Source organism: Benincasa hispida, chromosome 9, assembly GCF_009727055.1.
Source record: "Benincasa hispida cultivar B227 chromosome 9, ASM972705v1, whole genome shotgun sequence".
NCBI classification, from domain to species: Eukaryota; Viridiplantae; Streptophyta; class Magnoliopsida; order Cucurbitales; family Cucurbitaceae; genus Benincasa; species Benincasa hispida.
The window spans coordinates 46350900-46377288 of NC_052357.1; the positions used below are offsets into that span (position 1 = coordinate 46350900).

Here is a 26389-nt window from a genome sequence, read left to right on the forward strand (position 1 = left end):
TGGCTCTGATACCAATTGAAAGAAATCAGACATGAGGATTTCCATGAGCAGCAAAATGATCGTTCCAAATTTCATTTGTATTTGAACATAAACAATTACAGTACAAGAAACGAAAACATACATGTCATGCACAATACGAAATTATAGCATGTTTAACAAAAGATCAAGGGATAAAGCATTATACCTTTGAAGACTCGTCTTCAAACTCCCTCGATCATGAACGCTCGTTCAATCTCCAAGACTACAAGACACGAATGCTCGAATACAGCAACTGCAACATAGCATGATCACAGCGACCACCACACGAACACCGCGAACTCAACGAGCGGCCTCCAAAACCTTGAACTATGTCGAGTTAAGTATGACACCACCACAATGGCTATCTTGGTATTCTCGTTGTGAGAATCCAGAAGTGTGGACTCTATGTGGATTTGGTTAGAGGAAAAGACTAGAGAAATAACAATCATGTAAACGATTGAGCAAGTGGAAGATAACAGAAGTCTATCGAATAGACGATGCCCAATCATTTAACAAATACTCTACGATCATTTAGCAAATGGTCCACGATCATATAGTGTCACTCCACGATCGTTTAGTCTCTCTTCAGTTATTGTTTAGTGAATCCTATTCACTTGACAGCTATTCTATGAGTTTTCTTTCCGAGAATAGCAACTCTCACAACCACTACTAAATTTAGGAAAACATTTTTTCTTTTATCTCATGGTTACCATAAAACTACCAATAACCTCCCACTCAATTGTTATTAGAGAAAAATATATAATTATCCAATAATTAATATTATTATAAATATATATGATAACCAACTTACCATATTTATTTATAACCTTTAGTTTTAATATTTCATCTCATGAAACATATAAACCATAGTTCTTTTTCTATTTCATGGTACTTAATATAAATCTCATTTACATTAATCTTCCACTTGATGTATCTCATACATCACACCGATCATATCATATATAATCAAATTTTCTCTTGTCAATTTGAACATTTTAAATCAACACCAAGAATTGATTCTCAACTTGAATCCATTGAGCTACCAAGGGGACTTTATGGACCTGTAGCTTGAAGCTTCAATAGTACGTGAATAACTGACTAAACTCTTTAGTCATGGGATCCACCATCCGCTAACTACCAAGCACTCCACTAAAGACAGACAGCTAAACTCTTCTTACTACAGATATATTATGTGTCCATATCAACCAATCAACAGTGTGATAACCCTTCACAGATCGTCCGTAAGTTCAGCTGGGACAATAACCGTTATGCCCCTATAGTTACATCTAACTCCTTAAGTACCATTGATCCCTCTAATGAACATAAGTCATAGTCCTACTATGACTGAGTCCTCTCTTCCAAAGAGAAGCTGTGGCCACTATATTCAAGAACCGGAATCAGCCCTTAAGGGAGCAATCTATCTACTCACCCCTGCTTTGAGGAAGAAGTGAATTCCATCTTGTGTAACTGTTCCCAGCTCCCAAATCAGACAAGTCACCAAAAAGGTAGGCATGTTGAGTTGGCAATCTGGCCACTCTCGTTCATACTAATCAAAGGACCACCCTCAAAGGTAAGAGTTCCAAAAACACTCATGATTAAGGTCATGTCACCTATGGTCATTTAGGTGAGATGTAAATCTCCAGTATCAACGATGGTATATACAGAGATTAGTCATCTCGCGGTCCGGTCTTATACAAACTCTTTGTATAGGACACCCCCGATCACATGTCTCCATATGAATGGTCAGGATCTACCATCTGTAGCAGTTCACAACACTTGCAAATCTCTACAAAACGGGTTATATCCGTAGTGGCACCAGGATCAAGCATCCCTCCTTAATCCTTATACTACAGACCTTTTTAGGTTATCACTTAAGCATGATCCACTTGTATATCTCATATACATGCTTAAGTTTTTATAAAATAACTATGGAGCTTTGTTTATTGGATATGAGTAAATACTAGATAAAATAACTCTTATTTTATTCATAACAATGTGTATAAATTACAAACTACGATACTTCAGGAGAATTAGGACACCAATCCCAACAGTATGAAGCAGTCTAGTGAAGGTTAAACTTGAAGAAGATGAGGGATGCTGGGATGAAGATAGACTAAATACTAATGGAAAACTCAAGAAGAAGAATGATATTTATTTATCGGTCACCGCAACTTGATGCCAAAAACTTGATGTGTGTGCAATGCATAACACATCACCACAACTTCACATCATAATCGCATTTTAAATGTGATACGATTATGATGTGAAGTTGCGGTGATGTGTTATGCGTTGCACATGCAATTTTTCCTAATAAGACCCAAGTATAAGTCTCACTAGGTTTCCTGATAAGTCCAAGGTCGAACACAGGGAATATTGAGTAAATATGCGACAGTAAATTTGATTCCTTTGCGGTGGCGAAAACAAATAAGTTGAATGGTGTTTTGTTAAGAATATTTCCTATGCGACAAAGTTCGAATAAAGAGTTGATGAAATCGAGAATTACAATGAGTATGTGATGAACAGGTTGAGAAGGGGTTTAGCTAACACTTCCTAAGATTACGTACAAGTTATGCGATCATGCTACACACAAACCACAGCATGTCATCTCTCAATGCAAATGTCATAATTCCTATTCCTAGGACGCATGCGATGTATATGAAAATGTCAATAGAACTTATGTCTAAGCCTCTATTCTTGTCTATGCGATGATGAATGATGCGCACACAAACAAGGTGACCGCATAATATCATATCCTATTTCTAGTATGCATGCGATGTGTTAATAGCAAATGAACTTATGTCTAAGTTTATATCTCTTGCTTATGCGGTTCTAATTTGACTCTCCCAAGCCTAGGTTATAATTTGACTCTCTCAAGTCTAGATTCTTTCTTTAAACTATTCTAATATTTCTAAAGGGTGAATGACGCATGCATAAAGACAAGATGATCGCATAAAGTGTAAATCTTAGGTCATGCTAACTAAGTACTTCTCAACCCATTCGGAAATTTAGCTACTCATGCGAAATGTGGAGAGATTGAACATAGATTGAAATGAGAATTCCATTTTCTATAAATAAAGATGTTGAATACAGAATAACAATGAAATGTAGAGATAAGAAGCCTGATAGCAATGTCTTGCTTCCCGTGGCCTTTTACACTATCTTTTTCACTCCAACTCTATCCAAATGAATATTCTTGCTTTCATAAGTGTTGGCCCTCTCTCCCTTTGTAGCACTTCCCAGCAGTCTCTTGATCTGTTCGAGAATGATCTCTCGGCTTCTTCGTCTCTTAGCTCGTCTCCATCTTCTAAGTATAAGTAAGAATACGAACAGACTAATGGTTCTCTAACTTATTCTCTATATGATATATGGTGATCCTTTTACAATGGTGGCCTCCTGTATTTATAGAGCTCAAGGTGAAGCAGCCTTTCTCTCTAATGATTGCGATGTTGGGCAGCCATTAAATCTCCTGCTCTGATGCACCGATTAATGGTCACTGAAAGTTGAGTGTACTTACTACAGTGTGGCATTAACGGCTTGTCAACCAAATTTAGATTCGACCGTCATTAGCTTTCCGTCCCATCATGATTTATTATGTTGTCACCTTGATGCGCAGTCTTTATGCGGCCACCTTCTTGAGCAACTTCTCACGATTGCATGCAATCGCATGACTTTGCAATCACAACCTTTCAAGCGCGCGGTCGCCTAATTCCTTGGATCACAATTTTGCTTGCGCCAACGCATTTTTTCTGCACAAAATAAGTAAATTAACTACTTTTATGCGATGGGTGCATGCGATCATAATTTCTTCAATTTAGCACTTACTTATACTTAGAAGATACAGTAAACGGTGTTAATACATAACAATGATTATTTCGTGGTTTGTCTTACACAATCTCATCGTGTAGAACACCCCCTCTCACATGTCTGTACATGAACGAACTGATCACATTTTTTATGACACTTTACAACATTTGTAACAATCATAAAGCAGGTCATATTCAATAGTATCTCCAAAAATAAGTACCCAACCTAATCCAAGTACTATAGACAGTTTAGGTTATTTTACTCGAACTTGATCAAGTTTATGTCTCCACATAAAGTCCAAGTATTCATGACAATGCCAAAGGGTTCGTAGTTTATTGGATTTAAAATTATTAAACAATCAATAACACTTGTCTAAATAAACTTCATATATGTTTACTGTTTACAAAACTACAAGTTTTAGGACATACAACCCAACAATCGGAGCGTCAGGTTCGTAATTTCTTGAATGTCTTAGTATGCTCTGTGGTTGAACTTTGTTTGAACTTCCACATCATAGAAGAATTCTTGAAATGGGCTGTGGTATTTGTGAATAGTGTGAGTTGTTCACTATTTGCTTTTTTTCTAGGAAAAGAAGCAGATATGTCAAACTTTATTAGTTCGGTAAAGTTTGATGCAGAGAAATTTGATGGAATGATCAACTTTGACTTGTGGCAATTACAAATCAAGGATGTACTGATACAAGCTGGATTACACAAGACCTTGAAGGGAAGACCAACCTTTGGTGCTTCTAAAGAGAAGCAGTGATGGTGGTCTAAGAGAGTCTAGTGATTGTTCCAGTAAAGGTTCTAAGACATCCAGCATGAGCGATGAAGATCGAGAGGAGATGGATTTGAAAGCTCCAAGTGCAATTAGGCTAAATTTGGATAATAATGTTCTTGTAAATTTGCATGGAATTACAATCACCAAAGAGCTTTGGGAGAAGCTTAAAGCAATGTATCAAGCAAAAAGCATCTCAAATCGATTGTGCCTGAATGAGAAGTTTCACACCTTGTAAATGGTGGAAGGTACAAAAATATTAGATCATCTGGTTATTCTCGATGGCATTGTTTCTGAGCTGAAGGTGATGAGGGTGAAGATAGAAGATGAAGATAAGGCACTCCAACTCATTTGGTCACTTTCTCCTTCTTATGAATATATGAAACCAATCTTAATGCATGAGAAAGAAACTTAGTGTTTGTTAAGGTTGCTAGTAAACTTCTGTCTGAGGAAAGAAGACTAAATAGTGAAAGATGTACTTCACAAGAGGCTTCAGTATTGGTAGCCAACAAGTGGAAGAAGAAGAAAGAGTTCGTGCATAAAAAGGTTTACTGAGAATGTGGACAGTCTAGACACATGAAAAAAGATTGTCCTAATAGAGCAGGTTCGTCAAAAAGCTCTGAGTCGAATGCTAATGTTGTCTCCATCATCACGAAAGATGACAATCTCTTCCATTAAAGCAAGACAATATTCATCTTCATGGTATGCCCGCTTTACCATGATAGAGGATGTGATGTTAGCGATTCCACAAGTTTGCACACGGGCATTGACTTGGCAGATATGCAAGGTGTGTGGTGGAAGTTATGTTAATGGCCGAAGAACTTCCAGGTGAACCAAAGAGGTGAAAGTTGCACCATAATATCAGCATGATTTATCGCTACGTGACGAAAAAGGAAAATCTTGGGAGGTAGTATTCCAAGTGGTTTACTTTTTATGGTGGAGTAGGTTATAATTCCATGACATGAGAATTATGGTTGTCAGTGAAGACATTAGGTTATAATTCCATGATATGAGAATTATGGTTGTCAGTGAAGACAATGGATATTCCAGAAGCTGTGGATTTTTCAAATATCTTGCCAAGGTAGAATTTGTTGGGTTTTGGCAAAATATTAGAAGTGCAGTTTGTCCTATATCGGTTAATTGAAGAATAAGGATGGGCTCCAAGCCTATAAAAGGAGCCTATACCTCTAGTTTCAAGTCGTCCCAATTAGAAACACTTTAAGCTTATTGTGCTAACTCTAATTAAATTCCTTTTTGTATTCTCTAATTTAAGAGAAAAAAAAAAGTGTGAGTAGCCAAAATCTTTGAGAGAGTGCTATTGTAATTGGGATATGGAAAATAATTATTCTGTATGATTGTAACAATTTTTCACATAGTGAATTTCTTTTTGGTGGATCGTGGTTTTTTTCCAAGTTGGGAGTTTTCCACGTAAATTCTTGTGTTTCAAGTTTTACTAAGTGGGAGGTTTTTCCCAACAAGTATCTCAAGCTCTGTTGCAACCTATGTGTGTAAAAATATAAGTCATAAGCATGAAAAAGAAAAATTAGCAAAAAACTTAACACAAAGAATAAAATTAATCGTTGTTAGAAGCATACATGGTCCTGTATCTAAGAAATGAAAGTCCGATTGTATTCATCTTGTAACCACTTTTGGCTTCTTGACTTCAATGAATACATTTTTCTCAAATAATTCAAATGTTTTCTAAAATGATATGTAATCCATCACGATTGTTAGAAATAACAAGTTATCGAGAACATAATAAGAATACAAGTACTAGTTTAAGTCAGCATACTCTATGTAAGGTTGAACATCATTTGTATTCTCTGAAACATACAAATGAGCCCGTCTTAGTTGTTCTTTGTCGGGCTTTATGTGGGAAGCTACTGATGAGGGTCGTCTAATTTCATCATTCTGATCTTCTCTAGCCTTTCCAAGTCCAACCAGCATTTCATCATTTAAAAATTAAATACAAAATTCTATAGCTTCCTCAACAAGTACCCCTTAACATTACAGCCCTCAGGTTGATTTCAATTTCAAACATATCCCTTAAGAACTTTCGTCTAACGTTCAAAAGGATACATCCATCGAAGATACACAGGACCACAAAGAGGAATTGTGTAACATCTACCACCTTACTCATATAGCATTAAAATGAACAAAATCGTGTGATAGCATTTCTCACATGCTTAGGTAGTGTAGCGGGAAGTGCAACTAAAAGTAATTATTGCATAATCATGTGACAATCATGAGACTTTAACTCCATAACTCTCAGAGTGTCGATCAATACAAGATTTTTTTATGTCAAAAGAATATCCTTCTAGAACTTTCATTTTACAATGATTGACAAATGACACGCTTCTCATTTTTGGATAATGTGTAACAAGTTGAAGGTATATATGTCCTTCTCCCAACAACATTTGGCACCAACTTAGGACGGATGCCTAGTTGTTCTAAGTCACGGTGAGTCTTCAATCCATCCTTCGTCTTGCCAAGAATATCAAGCAAGATACCCATCAAATTCATACATACATTCTTCTCAATGTTCATAACATCTAAACAATATCGAACATGAAGCTTCTTCCAATATTCAAGTTTAAAAAATATGGATTTTTTTCCAACAACTACATAAAAAACTTATCATTTCTTTTCTTTCAACGAATGACATTCATTAGAAGAATCATTAATGATGAACATTTCAAAAATACTTTCTCAGACAACGGATGTGGAGTCATTCCAACGTCTTTTCTATTATTGAATGCTTCCTTTTGTTTTCTAAACGGATGATCAGGTAGTAAAAAATTTCGTTCAAGATATGTCATCTTCTTTCCAATTTTTAGATATACAGGAGATTTGTTTTCGTCACGTATAGTGTCACGCAATATCCTTTACCATATGTTAGAAAAATCATTAATTGTCCACAATAACACTGCTTTTAACATGAAAACTTCATCTCAATATCCAAGATAACACGAATACACCATCATTCCAAAGAATTTTCAAATCATCTATTAAAGGGGCTTATACATCTATGTTGTACCCTGTTTGCTTTGGCCCAAAGTAACATTGTTAACTTCATAAATTTACATTCCATACATAACTAGGGTGGGAGATTGTATGTCGCCAATATCACAGACGAACAATTATATTTACTATATATCTTCCTATGAGGATTTATTCCATCAATTGGTAAAGCAAGATGAAGGTTTTTATCTTTGCTTCTAAAATCATAGTGTTTTTCCATTTACGATATCTATAGTTTTTTTTTTTTTTTGAAAACATGTCCACAATTATTTTTGGTAGTCTTACAAGGGGCCCTTAAATAATTCATGATAAAATGAATGTCTAAAAATTTTACTCACGTAGAGAGACCATGAACTTCAGAAACTTTTGTCGAGAACAATAACTTTAGAGACATTATGTGGCAAATGATCGCTCTCACACAAATTATTATGTATGAGTGTGTTTAGTTTAACTTTTCAAGTGTTTAATTTTGATCATGTCATTTTGAAAAAAAATGGAGTGTTTGACAATTACTCAAAATAGATTTTGAAATACTTTTAAGATGTATTTTAAACAATTTTATCAAAAAAAAAAGTTCAAATAAGAATAACCATTTTGAAACACTTTTTTTCTCTTATCACCAGACCCCACATGTTGGCCGAAGCATAGATTTACAATTTATATTACCATTTATATTTCTGTTTCTATATACATATTATGATACTTAATGCAATGGAACAAGATTGGAGCATATTATCATTACAACTACCAAAAGTTAAAATAAAAATAGGATAAGGAGATGAGGGACAGTATTTTATTTTGTTAAAATACCATTTTAGTCCTTTATATTCACGTTTGTTTAAATGTAGTGAAATCCCTGTACTTCAAATATTCAATTTAATTTTTTAACTTTCAATCAATCTAATCAAAGTTGTTTTTTTATCGTTATTGTTTAAATAACGATAATAATTTCCAGTGAAAATGCTGAAAGATAACAAAAGAATTTTTTTAAAAAAAACAATAGAAACTAATTAAAGATTTATTTTAAGTATATAAACTAAAATTGAATATTTCAAAATATAAAGTCTAAAATTAAACTTCAATATAGAACCAAAAAGATATTTCAACTCTGTTATTTTTCGCTAACACAAGTAGAAAATTGAGCAGATTTCGAGATAGTCATTTTACTTGAAACAATGAACATATTACATACTTACACAGATCATCGCCGTCAGTAAGGCTATTTTTAAAAGCTAAATTTACTACTTACATACACAAGATCATTTCAGTTTATCCATCAAGTAATGTGGTTTGGTTAGCCAAAAAGCAACAGTTCCATGAGGCCAAGCAAGAGTTAGATTATTGTACTACTCATTAAGCCAACCCGCTGAATTCTGGTTCGAATACGGGTATTGAGGACCAGGTGCAAAGCCCTGTGGCGCACCCCTGAAACCAGAGGATAGGCGTTCTCTAGGGTCGAAAGTGCTGCTGCCGTTCATCTGATGGCCAGCACCCATTCCTCCCAATCTAGTGTGGTTCAACTCATCGAGGCGAGGTGCATATCGTTGCGTTGCTGAAGTGTTCATCCAGTGAGATGGTTCAGGAAATGTACTCAGATGCCCATAAGTAGATGGGAATGCCCCAATCCTGCTATACCTGGGATCAGGTCCAGTTTGGTAATTGCTTCTTAAATTGTCAGTATCTGGGTGCCCGTAATGACGAATATGTGGCCGTATTTCGGAGTCCCTCATGTACGTGCCAACCCCAGTGGCGTATGGTTTATAATTAAGGCCATCAACATGTCCTCCCATTTGATCCACGTTACGTTGTTCCTCGATGTGTCTAGAACCAATATCATAAATCGGACTTGCATTGTTTGACCATCCAGTGGTCCCAATTGAAAAAGACTCCTCAGCATTGAGGTTGTACTTTCTGGCAATGTCATCAGTTAAGCTGGTTTGTGCATCGTAAGGAGCTCCAAAGTTGGTATTCGGGTCAGGCATGGTCAACCCAGACTGCTGACGTTCAATCCCTCCCGCATCAGCATATGAAGGCCTCTCAACAGACTTATAGGATATATGATCACTCACATTTGGAGAAGCATGAGGTCTCTGATTAATCTCATTTAAAGGCCTTTTACCATCACGTCTGCTCTCTTCTGATGTCTCGCCATCGCCTCTTCTAGGTATTTCTTCAAAACGCTGCCTCTTCTTCCTTGGAGCCTCAGGAGACAGATTAGGACGGACGTCTCGACTGTCATGACTCTCTCTGTCACTATCCCTCTTCGATGTTTTCGTGGACCCATTTTTATGAACTTCAGAGACAATCGATCCACTCTTCGAATCTTCTGGTTCATCTGCTGCTAGTATTGTAGATTCTTTCATCAGGAATGTTTCATGGAGATGAATATCATCAGCCGAAGTTTTGGAGCTTTGGCCTTTTTCTGACTCCAATTGCTTAGGCCTCGGCACATCGGAACCTTTTCCCATTCCTGAATCCTCTTGTTGCCTGAGCCTTGACAAATCAGAACTCTTTCCCTTTTCAGACTCCTCAGGTTGCTTCACCCTTGAAGTATCAGCAGTCTTCCCTTTTTCTGATTCCTCTTGTTTCCTTGGCGAGAGATGTTCATGCTCTCGGGCTATGGCTGTATGTTTATCAGTCCAGTCACGACGACTCCACAAATAGAGCACAGGTGGCCGGACATTCCACTGATCCATCTGCTTGTCTTTGGCATTGACAGATCCGGGAAGATAAAATGACTGAAAAGGAAGGGAATCAGAGTCTATCTCAATAATATTAACAGGAAATTGCCACAGGATCTTGCCAATACCTTTCCTGACAAAAACTCATTATCCTCCCAAACCAGGTCATAAGGAGTCTTTTTTCTATCCAACCTGCCAGTGGAAAATATGTAAGTCAATGAAAGTTTCCTCAAGAGCTTCGTTTCCTTCAAAAAAAATCCGAGTTGGAAAGAAAAAAGCTGTGACTGACGACCATTACCTCTCTGTTTCAGGAGGAACAATAAGAATAAGGAGCTTTGGATTAAACTCAAGAGCTTTATCTATGAACTTGTTTGCCAAAGCAGCCTTAACTCCAAATGGAGGATTTAGCCCCATGATCTACTCCCACAAGATACGTAAGGAAGGTAATCAGCTACGTTTAATGATAAGCCACAAAGATCCAAATAACGTATGCCATAGTATATAAATCATTGCTTTAATAATTTACATATGAACATTAAAAAGAATTTACTTATTTTCAAAATGTCCCCAGGCCAAATAATCTTATCTTGTAAATGTAATATTTTATATATGTATGACTTATTAGATAAACTAAATCATGGGATTATTTAAAAAACAACTGACAATGAGAGGAGTAACTCATGTGCCGTACAAAATATTTGGACCTTCATTTTTCTGATGTGAGACCTTCAACATTACTGATTAGTTGTACTTGAAAAGAGAGAACATCTAAAGAAATTATTTTAAACTAAGAAAATAACTTATTATATATTTTTAGTTGGAAATAAATAAGAATGTTATGGAATAAAAAATCTTCTAATAACATTATGATAAATTCTTAAAATAGTCATAATTATCCATTAATTAACACGTCTCACATATTTTGGAGAAAAATTAATTGACCAGGCCTAGGGAAAGAAATGAAGAGTTGACTTTGATTTGTGATTTTACTGTCTCAACGTTTGATAAGATACCAATTGTCTTAAATGTTTAATCAACAAATAGTTCTAACACATGTATATTGATTTTGATCAATTATCATTAAATCAATAATAAATTTTTCAAAAAAAGAAAAGAAAGAAAGAAAACAAGAAAAAGAAAAAGTTCATGTGATTATTTGTTACTCTATAAGTTTTATTTTTTTATCAAATAAATGTGATAATATACTAAAAATTACATGTAAAGAAAATGCATCCCTTTCTGCATACTTGACAAGTCAAAAGTATCTATATATTTGGGACTCAAACTTATACCATCACTTGAATTCTACAAGACTTGACTGTTTAAATTTAAAGATCAATTAAGATCTTACGTGCATACTAATGAAAATAAATTAAAGGTTAAACTACTAATTTGGTGCATGTATTTTGGTTCTCATTCTAATTCTATTTCAGTCTATATACTTCGAAACATTCAAATTGTCTTTATACTTTCAATAAATCTTAAAATTAATGATGTAATTTTCATTTAAGAAAAGACACGTTGTGAATAAAATATTTCCAAAATTTATAAAGGGAAGATTAATAATATATATATATATATAATATATATAATTTGGGAAAGTTAATAATAAACTAGGAATGGGGACTAAATTTAAGATTAGAGGGAAGATTAATATTTTTTTTTTTAAAAAAAAATGTTAACAATAAATTAAGAGTATGGTCTAAATTTAAGATTTATCTTATGGAAATTTGGATATTTTCAAAGAATGAGTCTTGAATACAGGTGGTATTTTAACCTAAATTTAAGTGTTAACCTACGATTCTCTATTTATTTATAAAAGTAATACATAGATCTAGTGAAATATTAAACTACTAATATTTTCTAAAAGTTTCTTAAAAATATATTCTTGATAAAGCAACCAAGAAAGCAATTGTTCCACATTTTTTTTCTTTTGGGGAGTTGGGGGGTGGGTTTGGGGATGGGAGTAGGAGAGAATTTTTCATCTTTTCAATAGAGACTATTGCTCACTCACCAATTGGGATCCTTTAGGCAATTCCTTGGGTTGCACAGTCATCCAATCCCGTTTTTCAAAATTGAAATCATTCTGCAAAAAAAGGCATGAAACCAACATCCGGAAATCAAGATAAACAAACAAATATTAAAAGATGTAGAAAACAAGTAACAGGCAATCAGCATGAAAGAAACACGAAAAAATTCTGATAACAGATAAGAAGCAATCTCCTTGAGGAAAAGAGTGCTGACGTCTAGAAAATATAATAAACAAATAAGTAAAAATCATGAGAATTAGTAATTGACTTGATCAAATAAAATAGCACATCCAAATCAGCAATGGTATAACAATTGGTCACAACACATAATCGCTATGTTATGTTATATATATCCATACAGCTTAACGAAGTTGCTAATAGATCTGACTTCTATATGCTTAAAATGTAAGTTTGGGTTGGTGTACCTTCGGCGGAATAAAGTCAAAGTTCCTGTACGAGCATCGTTTACCAATCTCATCAAGTTTTTTCTTCATTAAAACACTAAAATCATTTGCACCGCAGCAGAAATCCACTATCTGTTTATAGGAGAAACTTTAGTATGCAGCAAGACTCAATTATGATGTAAAAATAAAAAGGACACTGTAACATGATGCGATTATAAAATAGGCATGACCTTGGGTAGGGTTCAAAATCAAGAGCTACAACATACATCATTACCCCAAAAGAAATCTCTGACCATTCTATTAGACTATCCAACGACACCACCAGTATTTTAAGTGTCAAACATCAAAACTAGTTTGGAGAAGTTATCTCCTTGGTAACAGAAGCATCGCTGTAACATGATGCGCTTATCAAATTGACATGACCTTGGGTGCGGTTCGAAATCATCACTAGAACCCCAAAAGAAATCTCTGACCAATCTGTGAGACTATCCAACAATACCACCAGTTTCAAGTGTCATACATCAAAACTAGCTTGGAGAAGTTATCTTCTTGGTATCACCAGAATATCATGATATTCAGGTGCCATACATCAAAACTAGCTTGGAGAAGTTATCTCCTTATATCACAAGCATCACTGTAACATGAAGCAGTTATAAAATTGACATGACCTTGGGTGGGGTTTGAAATCAAGAGCTACAACAAACATCACTAGAACACCAAAAGAAATCTCTGACCATTCTGTGAGACTATTCAATGACACCACCAAGTGTCAAATATCAAAACTAGCTTGGAAAAGCTATCTCCTTGGTTTTTTTTTTTGTTTTTTTGACATAAGCATCCGGTCCAATTAAGTCTTAGAAACATTTTCACATGGCGCTCTCTCTCTCCCACGCCACCCATTCTCTTCCCCAACATTTCCCTGTAACTTTTCCATACTCTCCCTTCCATTCTCGTTAACCATGGGTGTTAAGCATTCCCTTAGCCATGGTGGTTTCTCTTAAAGTAGTCAAATGTGCAGTTGAAGATAAAGTTTGTGTTCGATTTTGATAGCAGGAAAGAAACAACTGTCTTCAAGATTGAGGATAGAGTGGCTGCAACTTAATCCACCTTTTCAAAGAAGGAACCTTTTTTGGGTCTTGGACACTCTCTTGGACCTGGCCCTTAGTCCTTTGTCATACAAGTTCTATCAAACATGGAGAACTAGGAGATGCATCTTTCTGGGTACAAAAGATAACAAACATGTTGATTATTTCCTTTATTATGAAATTTTATATTGTACTTATTGTATTATATTTGCTATATTTTATTCTTTCCTTATTTGTAATTATTTTATTCTTTCCTTATTTGTAATTGGGTTTTTCTTCTATTTAAGAAACACTTTCCTCCTAAGATTAATAAGAGAAAAGAATAATGGTTTCTAGCATGGTATCAGAGCAACAAATTTTTTGAAACCCTAAAAACACAAAAAAAAACCCTATTTTTTTCATTTTGAAACCCTAGAAAAAATCCAGTCTTCTGCCGATCGGTTTCTGCAGTCCGTCAACTATAATTTTACTAGTTGCTGGTTCGTTTAAGCCATTGTGTTTTTTTTTTCTTTTTAGATCTGCTGATTTTGTATTCTGGGTTTCCTTTTTTTTCAACGATGTCGGACACTAAGGTACCCATCATTCGAGTTTGCGACCATTGCAATAAACCTCGACATACACGTGAAACTTGTTGGAAACTTCATGGAAACTTCATGGAAAACCTACAAATTGGAAAAGTTCTAAGCAACATGCCTCTAATGCTAATGTTGTTGACTCCAGCTCGTTTAACAAAGAGCAAATTGATCAAATTCTGAAGCTGCTACAGACCAATTCTTCATCTGGTAATCCTAATGTTTCCTTGGCACAATCAGGTACTTGTCCTCAAGCTCTCTCTTGCCTTAATTCATCTCGAGATTAACAAAGTGTGCAAGTTAAAGAAATCATTATATGCGCTTAAACAATCTCCCAGAGCATGGTTTGAACAGTTTGGAAAGGCAGTCACAAGCTATGGATTCAGTCAAAGTCAAGTTGATCATACTATGTTCTATAAATATACTGGAAGTGGTAAGTTGGTCGTTTTGATAGTGTAAGTTGATGATATCATTCTTACAGGTAATGATGAGACTGGACTGAATATCTTGAAGAAAAACCTTGCTAATGATTTTCAAATCAAGGACCTGAGAACCTTAGAGTATTTCCTAGGAATGGAGTTTGCCAGATCTAAAAATGGCATTCTTATCAACCAGAGGAAGTATATTCTTGACCTACTGAATGAGATAGGTCTACTTGGTTGCAAGATAGCAGAAACTCCTATTGAGCAAAATTTAAAATTGGTTGTTGCAACTGAAAAAGAAGTAAAAGAAAAGGAAAAGTACCAGAGGCTTGTAAGGAGACTCATATACCTCTCTCACACACGTCCTAACATTGCTTTTGCAGTTAGTGTAGTAAGTCAATTCATGCATGCACCCGGGTCAATTCACTTAAAAGCAGTTTATAGAATTTTGAGATATTTGAAAGGTACTCCAGGAAAAGGTATATTATTCACAAAGCATGACCACCTAAACATTGAGGTTTACACTGATGCTAATTGGGCAAGAAGCACGACTGATAGAAGATCTACTTCGGGGTATTGTTCTTTTGTTGGAGGAAATCTAGCTACTTGGCGAAGTAAAAAATAAAGTGTGGTTGGAAGAAGTAGTGCTGAAGCAGAATTTAGGGCATTAGCCCATGGTATTTGTGAGGGCATATGGATAAGAAGACTATTGGAATAATTGAATTTCTCTCAGACAATGCCCATACGCATCTATTGTGATAACAAGTCAACAATTTCCATTACCCACAGTCCAATCCTTCATGATAGGATCAAACATATTGAAGTTGGTAAACACTTCATAAAGGAAAAGATTGATGCAGGAATAATATGCATTCCCTTTCTCCCCACAATAGAGCAAATTGCAGATGTGTTAACCAAAGGTCTTCCAAAGTGGCAATTTAAAAAGTTGATTGACAAGCTGGCTATGAATGATATCTTCAAACAAGCTTGAGGAGGAGTGTTGATTATTTCCTTTATTGTGAAATTTTATATTGTACTTATTGCATTATATTTGCTATATTTTATTCTTTCCTTATTTGTAATTATTTTATTCTTTCCTTATTTGTAATTGGATATTTCTTCTATTTAAGAACCCCTTTCCTCCTAAGATTAATAAGAGAAAAGAATAATGGTTTCTAGCATTCCCTTAGCCATGGTGGTTTCTCTTAAAGTAGTCAAATGTGCAGTTGAAGATAAAGTTTGTGTTCAATTTTGATAGCAGGAAAGAAACGACTATCTTCAAGCTTGAGGATAGAGGAGTGGCTGCAACTTAATCCACCCTTTCAAAGAAGGAACCTTTTTTGGGTTTTGGACACTCTCTTGGACCTGGCCCTTAGTCCTTTGTCATACAAGTTCTATCAAACATGGAGAACTAGGAGATGCATCTTTCTAGGTACAAAAGATAACAAACAAAACAAAAGAAGTATGCAGGGTTGATGAAGTTGGGAAAGAAGCAAAACATTATTATACCCTCTGCGGTCGACAAGGATGGAAGCTGGTGATAAAAATGCCTAAAGTTTCCCACCCCTTCAAGGGGACATTGAAAGAAAAAAACCAGAAGAAAGAAGGGGAAGAGTTCAGAACAAGTAATATAGAATACAAGTAACCAGTACGTTAAAAGAGGGTTGCTCCTTTGCTAATGTCGTGAGTAAACAAAAAAAACGAGGATGTTGAGGATGGAGTCAAAAAACTTAGGTACCTTGAAAAAAGGAGGTTAAAAGCTTAGCTCCCATTTCCTAATCACACAGGATTGCCTTAGCAAATTTGGTGGTCCTTTGCTTGCCTCGAGCACTTGGCAGAGCTTCATCGGGATCATTACACTTTGATCATAACCTTTGGAAATATAAGATGGGCTCAATGCCATTCCACTTTGAAAATTATTGGCTTCAAAATACAAAATTTCTGCCCTTTTTTTCCAGGATTGTGTTAGGCCACCACCAATTATATTACAATACCAGAGGGGTAAGAAGGTCATTGCAGAGGGGACTCGATGTAGTAGAATTAGAATAACTTAGGGTATATTGGTCAAATTCATGATTGATTAGAATTAGTTTCTTTGGTTATTAATATTAGGATTAGTTTTTTTTATTAATTAGGATTAGGATTAGTATACTTTTCAATTCTCAATAGATAGAGTAACTGTCTTCTTGTATTGATAACTTTTAATTGATAATAAGACTTTGATTTGATTTATGGAGAAAGTTCTCCTTTTATCTTTGAAGCTACATCAATTTGGTATCAAAGTAGTTTCGTGAATTGTGTTCGTTGTTGAACAACGCACACCTAATTAGGGGGAACCCTATAAATTCAAGAAGAGCAAGAAAAAATTTGAAGACTCATCCAAGAATAGAAATATATTGAAAAAATAATACATTTAAGAGCATAAATCATTATTTTGGTTATGGAGAATGACCAAGAAAGGTTGAAACATATTCAAGAAAACCCAAGAATCAGTCCTACTTTGTTTGAAACTTATTCAAGATCACCAAATTTGAACATTGGTCCTGAAGTATTAGAGGAAATGAAAAAGGGAGTAAAAACAATCCAACATTTGTAAGGAAAGATGACTCAAAACATGGATCAACTTTCAGAACAATGGTAAGACATCAAAAAAGATATAATTCAAGAAAATCACAATCTAAAGCTTACTGGGTTAAAAGAAGATCAAGAATTCAACCAAGGTTGTCGAACCTTGCAAGAAACACATAAGATAGACAAAGACGTTTGGAACCCACATGTAGACCAACTGAGCAAGGAAAAAAATGTCTGAAGAAAAATCTAGGGCAAGGGCTTACGATGTCATGTTCATGAAAGAAAAGGATGTCATAATAGATGGAGGTGATTTTGGTGAATAAGGCGACAGCCATGAGCGATTTGAAGAAGTTCGAATTTTTGGTTGCATATGATTGCTTCGAAGACAGCAAGGAAGAATACGTCGTAACACACTATCCATTCGATTCAACCCATGCAATCCAACCCAACATGTGTACTCAATTCCTGGTACGTGTTTCATGCGATCTAACCTGGGTTCAGTCCTCCCCAATTTCAATTTGTTGCCTCCCTTTTTATGGGATAATTTCAACCCATTTCTTCACAAATTTTGGGTTATGCAACAACTTCTTTTTTAAATGGGTTTATGGGTTGCTTTGATACTACAACTTTGGCTAAAATGGTTGAGCAAAGTCTTGATGGCAGGAGCGTATACAGTTCTCAACAACCAAAGAAAAATTTTGATGAGGGTCAAGCTCGGCAGATCTTTAATTTTTTATGGGCTCCTTCAATCTTTGAAGTTGCAGTTCAAGATTTCCATGGGCCAACGACTTTATTTAGGATTTTTACCAAAAAAAAAAAGGATGCAAATAATTAAATAAGGCCAAAAAGATAATTACAAAATAACTTTGTCAGTAAAGCCCAAAGAAAAATCTGGAATCTGAAAACTTCTTATTTTGAATTCCAAAGAGAGACAAAAATATTCACTAATAATTGAAAAGTTACTACTAATAACTAGGATTCTGGTGAATGGAATAAGAATTATAAAATTCCACTCATCGTTGGTCCCTAATTTGATATCCTCCCTCATCACATTCACATGGAAGTTTAGAATTCCGAAGGAAGTGTTTAAACACTCAGGACCTCCTCCAAAGAAAATGTAGACATTGGGCCCTTTCTCCTTCGACTTGCAGCCTTTGTTTTGAGAGTGATGAATCCATCAGTCACATTTTTATCCACTGCCCTTTCGCTGCTCCTGGTTGGTCGTTTACGTAGGATACTTTCAGTATCTCTTGCAGCTTGCCCAAGAAAATAGATAATTGGTTGGTTGAAGACATTGATGGATGGAAGCTTTCTAAAACGAGCTAAAATTTTTTGGAGATTTGTGCGACTAGAGAACTCATCTGGGATAATTGTGAAGAGGAGAATCTTCGTACCTTTAAATATAAGTCTCCTAAGTTTGACACCCCTCTTCTCAGTGGTGTTTTAATCACAAAAATTATTTGCAATCAGTCTTTCCATGATAATGAACCAAAAAGCTCTTTAGTTTTGTTTTGTTTTCTTTCTTTTGTTGTGATCCCTCTCCCACCAGCCCGCCCTTAAGCTGTTTTCATATCTTTTGTTAATATACACAAGTTTCTAATCTTAAAAAGAATCTATATATATATATATATATATATATTCTATTCAACCTCTCACGTTTTGTTAGATTATAGAGTGCACTATGAATCGAAAGAATATTGAAGGTATGAATTGCATTGAAAGAAAATGTTGGCTTTTTACAACAAGTATTTCCTTTTTGAATTGCATTGAAAGAAAATGTTGTACTAAGAAAAATAAATAACAAATTCTGCTCATACATGATAAATATCAGACAAAATAACATAATAGACTTACTGTATCGCCTTTCTCTATGTACCAATGAAGCCTATCAACAATCTGCATTGCAGAAGATATTTTAGTGTTTACTAGGGCTAGAAGTCTATGAAATGGCAAAAATAATGAGCGGGAAAAAAAATTAAAAAGAAAAAGAAAAGAAAACAAGGAAAAATAAAGGAGAAAAAACTTATATAGGTCTGAACAGAAAAAAAAGACTGAATGCTAATTAACAATTTCCTTCTGCTATCACACATTGATTTTTTATAAGAAACATATATCATTAGACAAAAGCGAAGGAGAAACAGCTAAGGGGCAGCATGAAGAGAGAACCCCATCCTAAAAAAACTAATTGCAAAAGATTTAACCGATTGTTGTGAAGCAAAGAAATTGGATAATTACAAAAGAATTAGCTATCACCATGAGCCTACCACAAGGAAATGAGCTGTAAATTTCCACCAAATGAAGTAAAATCAGAAGACTTATCTTCAAAAGGTTTTACGTTCCTTTGAAGCAAAGCCAACCAAAGAAATGCCCCGGCAGCATACCCCAAAAGGATTTTAACTTTACATTGCAAGTTCCAATCATGAACCACTTCATAAATATGATTAGAATTAAAAAGACAAACGGAAATCTCAAACGTACTAAGAAGAAAGCTTCATCCCTTGGAAGCAAAGGAACAATGAAGAAAAAGGTGATCAATATTCTCCTCCCATACGCAAACTGCACACCATGGGGAACAGGGCCCAACCTCTACAAGTTTCTGAGGCCTATCCTGATTATTAAGGCTCTTATAAGCTAACAACCATAAAAACACTTTCACGTTCTTTGGGATCTGAAAATTCCATACACCTTTAATAAGCCAGAACATCAAAGAAGTATTCACTTTATAAATATTCATAAAAGCCTCCTCCCACCCATCAAGTTGGATAATGTGAAGAAACTGATTTTGCAAGGGGTTTTGGGGATCACAGATATAAGGTACAGAATAAGGCCCTTTTGACCAAGTAGATTTGAAGATATTATAAGAATCGGAGTGCATGTCAATAACACTGATCTAAGCTCGTTTTGGCAAGATATTACAAGGAAAGACCTCTGTTGGGAAGAAGGTGATCACGACCAAGTATGGCTCCTCACATTTCAACCAAAAGCCCAATCTCAGTGTCAAGTCTTCCTCATACAGCACTTTGAAATGGATTATAAGCTACTGCCTATTGTCATCTTCCTTTTTCCCATATTTCTGTCAAGATTGGGAAGGGAGTTAATACTTTGTGCTGAAGAGATTCTCGGTTGGATCAAGCTCCTCTTGCAGAAACCTTTTACAGACTTTTTTTTTTTTTTAGAAGAAACGTTTCATTGAATAAATGGAATAAGGGGAAGACCCAATAGCACCTATAGGTGATAACAAAAGAGATTTTCAATTGGAAACTAAATAAGAAAAACTAAAATGCTTAAAAGGGTGCCTATTTTTGCACCAATACAAAGTTGTAGAGAGAACCAGATCCATAAAATTAACAAAATCAGGAGTAGAGTCCCTAAAAAATGTTCTTTATGTTCTTCTGATAAAGTCCAAAAGTAAGCTCGCAAAATGGCCTAGAACCATGAAAAGGATGCCCCACCATGAGGGAAGCAAGAATATCAAACATATTATTTGAACAGAATATTGACCAACCAAAAGCGTCCAAAACAATATGCCAAAAGCGAGTAGCAAAAGGAAATGCAAACAAATATGAGCCGCAGATTCAGAATGCCCTTGACACATGAGGCACCAAGATGGAGAGATAGACATATAGGGCATACGATGTTGAAGACAATCAGTATTAATGGCACCCAAACTAAGCTCCCATAAGAAAATTTTAATTTTCTTTGGGAAATGATCCAACCAAATAACATAATATAAATCTTTAACAAGACGCTCAACAATATCCACCAAATCATCCATAAGAGATTTAACAGAGAACGGTAAAGAAGGATCAACAGCCCAAATCCAAGAATCAGGTGAAAGGCAAAATCTGACAGAAAATAATAACTGAGACTATCTCTCTTCGTCAAAAGAATTAACAGAGACTGATAAATGGAATATCCAAACAGCTTCATGGGTAACGGATTTTAGAAGAAACCCTAAAGACGAAGAAATTGTACACAATGGGCAGCCTTAATTACAAATCAATTATTTTATCTCTTGTTCGGCTAAATTTCAAAGAATGACAAATGGATATGGAATTTAGCAGAATTGGGAGCTTTCTCCACAAGATCCCTCACCCCTGCTTTCACAAACACCGTACAGGGACAACCATCTGACTTATACAAAACAATTTGGGAAGGACACTACCTAAAAAAAGATAAATTCTTTCTATGGGAACTTAGTCTCAAACGCTTAAATACACTGAACAGGATCCAACGGAAGGACCCATGGTAAACTTTTATCCCCAATCTGCTGCTGCATTTGCCACACAACCTATGAGACTCAGGACCACTTGTTCATACACTGCCCTTTTTCTTGCAAAATCTGGGGACATTTTCAAACGGTGTTTGGTTGGTCAGTGGCACTTCGGCCTAAAGGTTTGGTTTCATACGGTTTTGTTTCATACGGTTTTTAGAGATCACTCTTTCAAGGAAGCCAAACAGCTTCTTTGGCTAACATCAGCCGGGCCTTTTCTGGACCATCTGAACAGAGAAATTCAAGGATTTATCAAGATAAGGAAAAATCCTTTGAAGCTTTAATCGACAACATCCTCTTTCTTCCTTTTATATCAGTGTATATATGCATATCTCTTTGGTGATTTTTTTTAATGAAAAATCCTTTTCATTGTTCTTAAATGGAAACAGAATTTTTCATTGATATAATGAAATGAGCAAAACTCAAATTACAAGGAGTGGAGACAATAAATCATTTTCATTGAATTCTAATTTGTGTGCTATTATCATATGATAAGAGACAAAACAAAAGACCAATCAAAATATGAAATTCAAGAACATTGCAAGAACTTAGCAAGATATTACAAATTAACTAGTAGAAAAAGAAGAAATAAAAGCATTCCAATTTAAACTAATGTCATGAATAGAATAGTCTGCAAAGAGTTTGGAATGAGAACACCATGAGGAAGCTTTGACTCAAGCAATTAAAGAAATTTTTAGTAACTTCATTTGGATGGAATTTCTCCCTTTTGTAAATCTCATACTATCATTGAAATTGTAGAAAGAGGGAGCGCAGCAGGGAGGGAGTGGGGGACATAGGCGAGGGATGGATCTTGAACTTGGGTTACATGCATAAAAAAGTGGCTATGAGAGGTAAGAAGTTTATGGTCATTCAAAGTGTAGGGACGTGCAGAGAAGGTTGCCCAATGCTTGTAACTTCCTGACGAATCTGACATTTTCCAAATTTTCCATGTCTCAGGAAAGCTATCCGAGGGCAGGTAGAAAGTCAGGCTCGTGGCTTTATGTGCTTAGGACCTTTCTGGTACTTAGAAAGAATGTTATTTTGTGTTACATTTACCTATGAGTCAGTTCTATGCTTATATAATGAACCGTATATAAGAGAGAGAGGCAGTTTTTGCTTTTCATAGACGTCTTGAATATCCAAGTCTAATTAAGGTTGTACTGCTTAAATTCTGATTCGTGTGCTATTATCATATGTTGATCATCGTCAGGAGTTCTGGTGTGCAGTAGTACACATCATGCTTCAACAACAGATTTTTGATAGTTCGTGGCCAAGACTATCTTATTGTTACCGAACATCTTCCTTGAAGTACACAATATATCATGACCATCCTTCCACGATTAAAAGATAAGACTACCAAAGTACTGTTAAACCAAAGAAAAACATTGCTGTAAAAATAAGTTTACCTCCACAAGTTTCTCAACTTTTGTAAAATGACGACCAAAGGAGGAGTAGCGCATGCCATAAAGAAATGGTGCAAGATATACCTTGAGTTTGTTCTACAGCAAAGGAATTCACAAAGTCAATTAAAAATAATTGTTCGCAGAAAACAAAGAATTTAACGAAGCTAACATATTTAATCCAAATAAACAACATTATGTTTATCTCTTTTCTAAAAAAATGAACAACAAAACTTACATTGAGAAAAAAAAAATAGTTATATAAGGGAAGACAAAAAAAAAATCAAAGCCCATAAAAAATGAAAGCAATTAAAGAAAGGAACTCCAGCCAAATAAATTATGACCTAGGGGATAGATGGAAAAGGAATCCTCAATGATCTCTCTGCAACCCGTGTCCAATGATTTTTAACGCTCAAGGTGAAATAAAGCGCAATAGTATTTGGGAGCTTAAGTGCAAGACGCAAAGAAAAATGCAGGCTTTTTTTGTAAGGTGCACTATGTATATATAAAAGTACTACATAAGGGAGAGAGCATAGTTAACCTGTGAATATAAAAAAATAAAAACAAAACCCTAGGAAAAAAAAAATTTCCATTTAGGCTCAATAAATTTTATTATTCATAATTAATATATCAGAAAAAAACCCTAATAATTGTTTTTTTAAAATAATGAAAAAAAAAAAACCCAAGGCCCAGGGCTTTGGGCCTTAGGGCTTCACAAAAGGCACACCGCATGCCTAAAGCACTCGGCACTTTTTAAAACTAGGTCTGTGTCTTTGACTTTTCAAATACTTTTGTCTTTTAGAAAATTTTCACCTTTACAGAACTTTGGAAGAGGGAACCACGAATACTTTTAGAAGGATTCAGGCTCCAAAGAGAAACATTCCTTCTCCCTCATACTAATATCAAACTCCCCAATTGAGGATAAAAGAGCCACTATGACAATTGTTTCTCTATCGAGCAAGTGACAGAATCCCAATGATTTTTTATAAGAAAATCAACTTTTTGATGTAGTAGAATAGGGATAATTTGGTAAAATCAAGTTAATTTTGGTTAATCCTTGATTAATTACATTTTAATTACCAATTTAGTTTTAATCTCTTTTAGTTATCCTTTTGGGACACTTATAATTCTCTATAAATAGAGAGAGCCTCCTTGTATTAGGCCACATTCTCAAGGGTTTTGATTTAGTTCAGAAACCCAATTCTTTCCAATTTCAAACATATCATCTTCCACATTGTTCCGTGGTTGGCTGCAATTAGGTTTTCAAACCTTTTCGACATAGGATGCCCATGGGTATTGTTTTCTTCTACTACTGTCGTGTCTCTGCTTTCAACGTCCCTACCATCATTTTCATTAACCGATTGTTCATTCTCATCCAGTTCAAGTTGTGCAATCTCAGAGTTAATCATTTTTTTAACCTTGTTGAAAATTTCTTCAATTTTCTTTTTGTACGGTTGGTCTTCATCTTTACAATGGATTTCTTTTCCATTCGTTTCTTGCCCGATTTCACAGCCCTATTGGATGGATTCTTGATTTTCTTGCATTAATTCTTTTCTAAGTTCTTGTAAATGTTCAAAAAGTTACACTACATTTTGAGTCATCTCTCCCAACAAATGTTGGATTTTCTTCACTTCCTTCATTTCCTCCAATACTTCGGGATTGATGTACAAATTGGGTGTTCTTAAATAAGTTTAGTCACCAAAATTGCTGTAGAACCGATTCTTGAATTTTCTCAAACATCTTTTGAACCTTCTTGGCCGTTCTTCATAGCACGAGTAGTAATTTCTGTCCCAAAATGCATTAGATCTATAAAATTCCATTCTTGGATGACTCTTCAAGCTGTTTCTCAATTTTCTTGAATTTAAAGGGTTCCCCCTTGTTAAGTGTGTTGTTTGGCAATGAGCACAACTCACAAAGCTCCCTCTTGCGATCGGCATCGCCAAGAGTTTCCCAGACTTCCACCAGTGGCAGTCAATGTTGAAATTCCACCGGCGGCAATCATCTAATTAGAGGGAACCCTTGAAATTCCAAGAAAGAAAGAAGAAACCAAATATTTATCAAGATTTTGCAATGGACTATTATCGATCCAAGAGGACGTCCGAGAAAAAAATCAGCAATTGGTATAGACAAGAAAATTAAATTTACTCCAAAAAACAGTTATCAAGATTTTGCAAGAATGGACTATTATCGATCAAAGAGGACGTCCGAGAAAAAAATCAGCAATTGGTATAGACTAGAAAATTAAATTTACTTCAAAAAACAGTGCTGGAATTCTGACTCAAGTGATCTCGAAGAAGAATTTCAACATACTAATTTTACTCATGCTCGATTTCTCAAAGAACCTATCATTATCCATATTGGAAATTTGATTCTAGAGATTTTGATGATGTTTCAAGGGCAATTTGGGATGAAATAAGAAGGCAAAATATCAAAAAAAAAAAAAAGGCCGAACAATCCAATCAAACCCATTTTTCAAGATATCAACATAAAGATTGGGAGTTAGATGAATTAAAGAATCATCAAGAATCATCAAGAATGGATTTTTACAGCCCAAGAAAACGTTGAAGACTCAAAATTACTCTTTTGGTTATGAAACACGATCAAGAAAGGTTGATTCAAGAGAATCAATAGATGAGTCCTATACCCATCATGAGATTAAAACATATTCAAGAATCCAACAAAATGACTACTTAGATCTCATAGCATTGGAGGAGATAAAGAAAACAACAAAAGAAATCCAACGTTCATTGAGGAAATGACTCAACATATTTATCAACTATGAATTCATTTGCAAGAGTTCAAGAACGGATTGATTTCATATACCGAAGAAAAAACAAAAGAATCACGGTTGGAAAGTTTTCAAATAGAAAATCTTCAAGATAAAATTGAAGAAAAACAAGAACTTGAAGATGTTGATTTGGAAATAGTTTCAAGTGAAAAAGAAAAATCCAACGAAGATGGAAAAGAAGTATCATACGCTGAGCAAAAATCGAACAAGAACCAGTGAAAATGGATCATCAAACTGTCAAAGAACTTGAAGCGAATGATAAAGAAGACGTGATTCTTGAACGATTTTACTTGGAAGGTGGTTTTTTAGTGATTGGTCCTTTGAATACGGTTTTGAATGAGCTTGAAGGAAACATCTTTTTTAGGTTTATGCCCGATGGAGAAGTTCATCTTTTGGTGGCAATGTTGGATTTTTTGTCTCAAATTTATACCTTTGATCATTATAGTTTTTGTCAAAATGTAGGAGGTTGATTTGGTCATACTCCGTTGAACAAGTTTATTTCATTCTTCATTTGCTTCATAATTTTTTTTCTTTTCAAAACTC

The 26389-nt window shown here is 35.1% G+C and overlaps 1 protein-coding gene across 4 annotated transcripts in view; it reads right to left on the bottom strand.

Moving 5' to 3' along the window:
• Window positions 1-8758: 8758 nt before the first annotated feature.
• Window positions 8759-26389, bottom strand: part of LOC120086308 (protein ENHANCED DOWNY MILDEW 2) — a 41011-nt gene continuing 23380 nt past the window's right edge. For all 4 annotated transcript variants that reach the window (XM_039042883.1, XM_039042884.1, XM_039042881.1 and 1 more), the window contains exons 13-19: window positions 23065-23157; window positions 19240-19281; window positions 12757-12867; window positions 12316-12387; window positions 10600-10718; window positions 10430-10493; window positions 8759-10358 (exon numbers count right to left, since the gene is read on the bottom strand). In XM_039042883.1, coding sequence (XP_038898811.1) covers window positions 8967-10358; window positions 10430-10493; window positions 10600-10718; window positions 12316-12387; window positions 12757-12867; window positions 19240-19281; window positions 23065-23157 — 1893 coding nt within the window. In that variant the 3' untranslated portion in view covers window positions 8759-8966. The remainder of the gene's footprint in view (window positions 10359-10429; window positions 10494-10599; window positions 10719-12315; window positions 12388-12756; window positions 12868-19239; window positions 19282-23064; window positions 23158-26389) is intronic.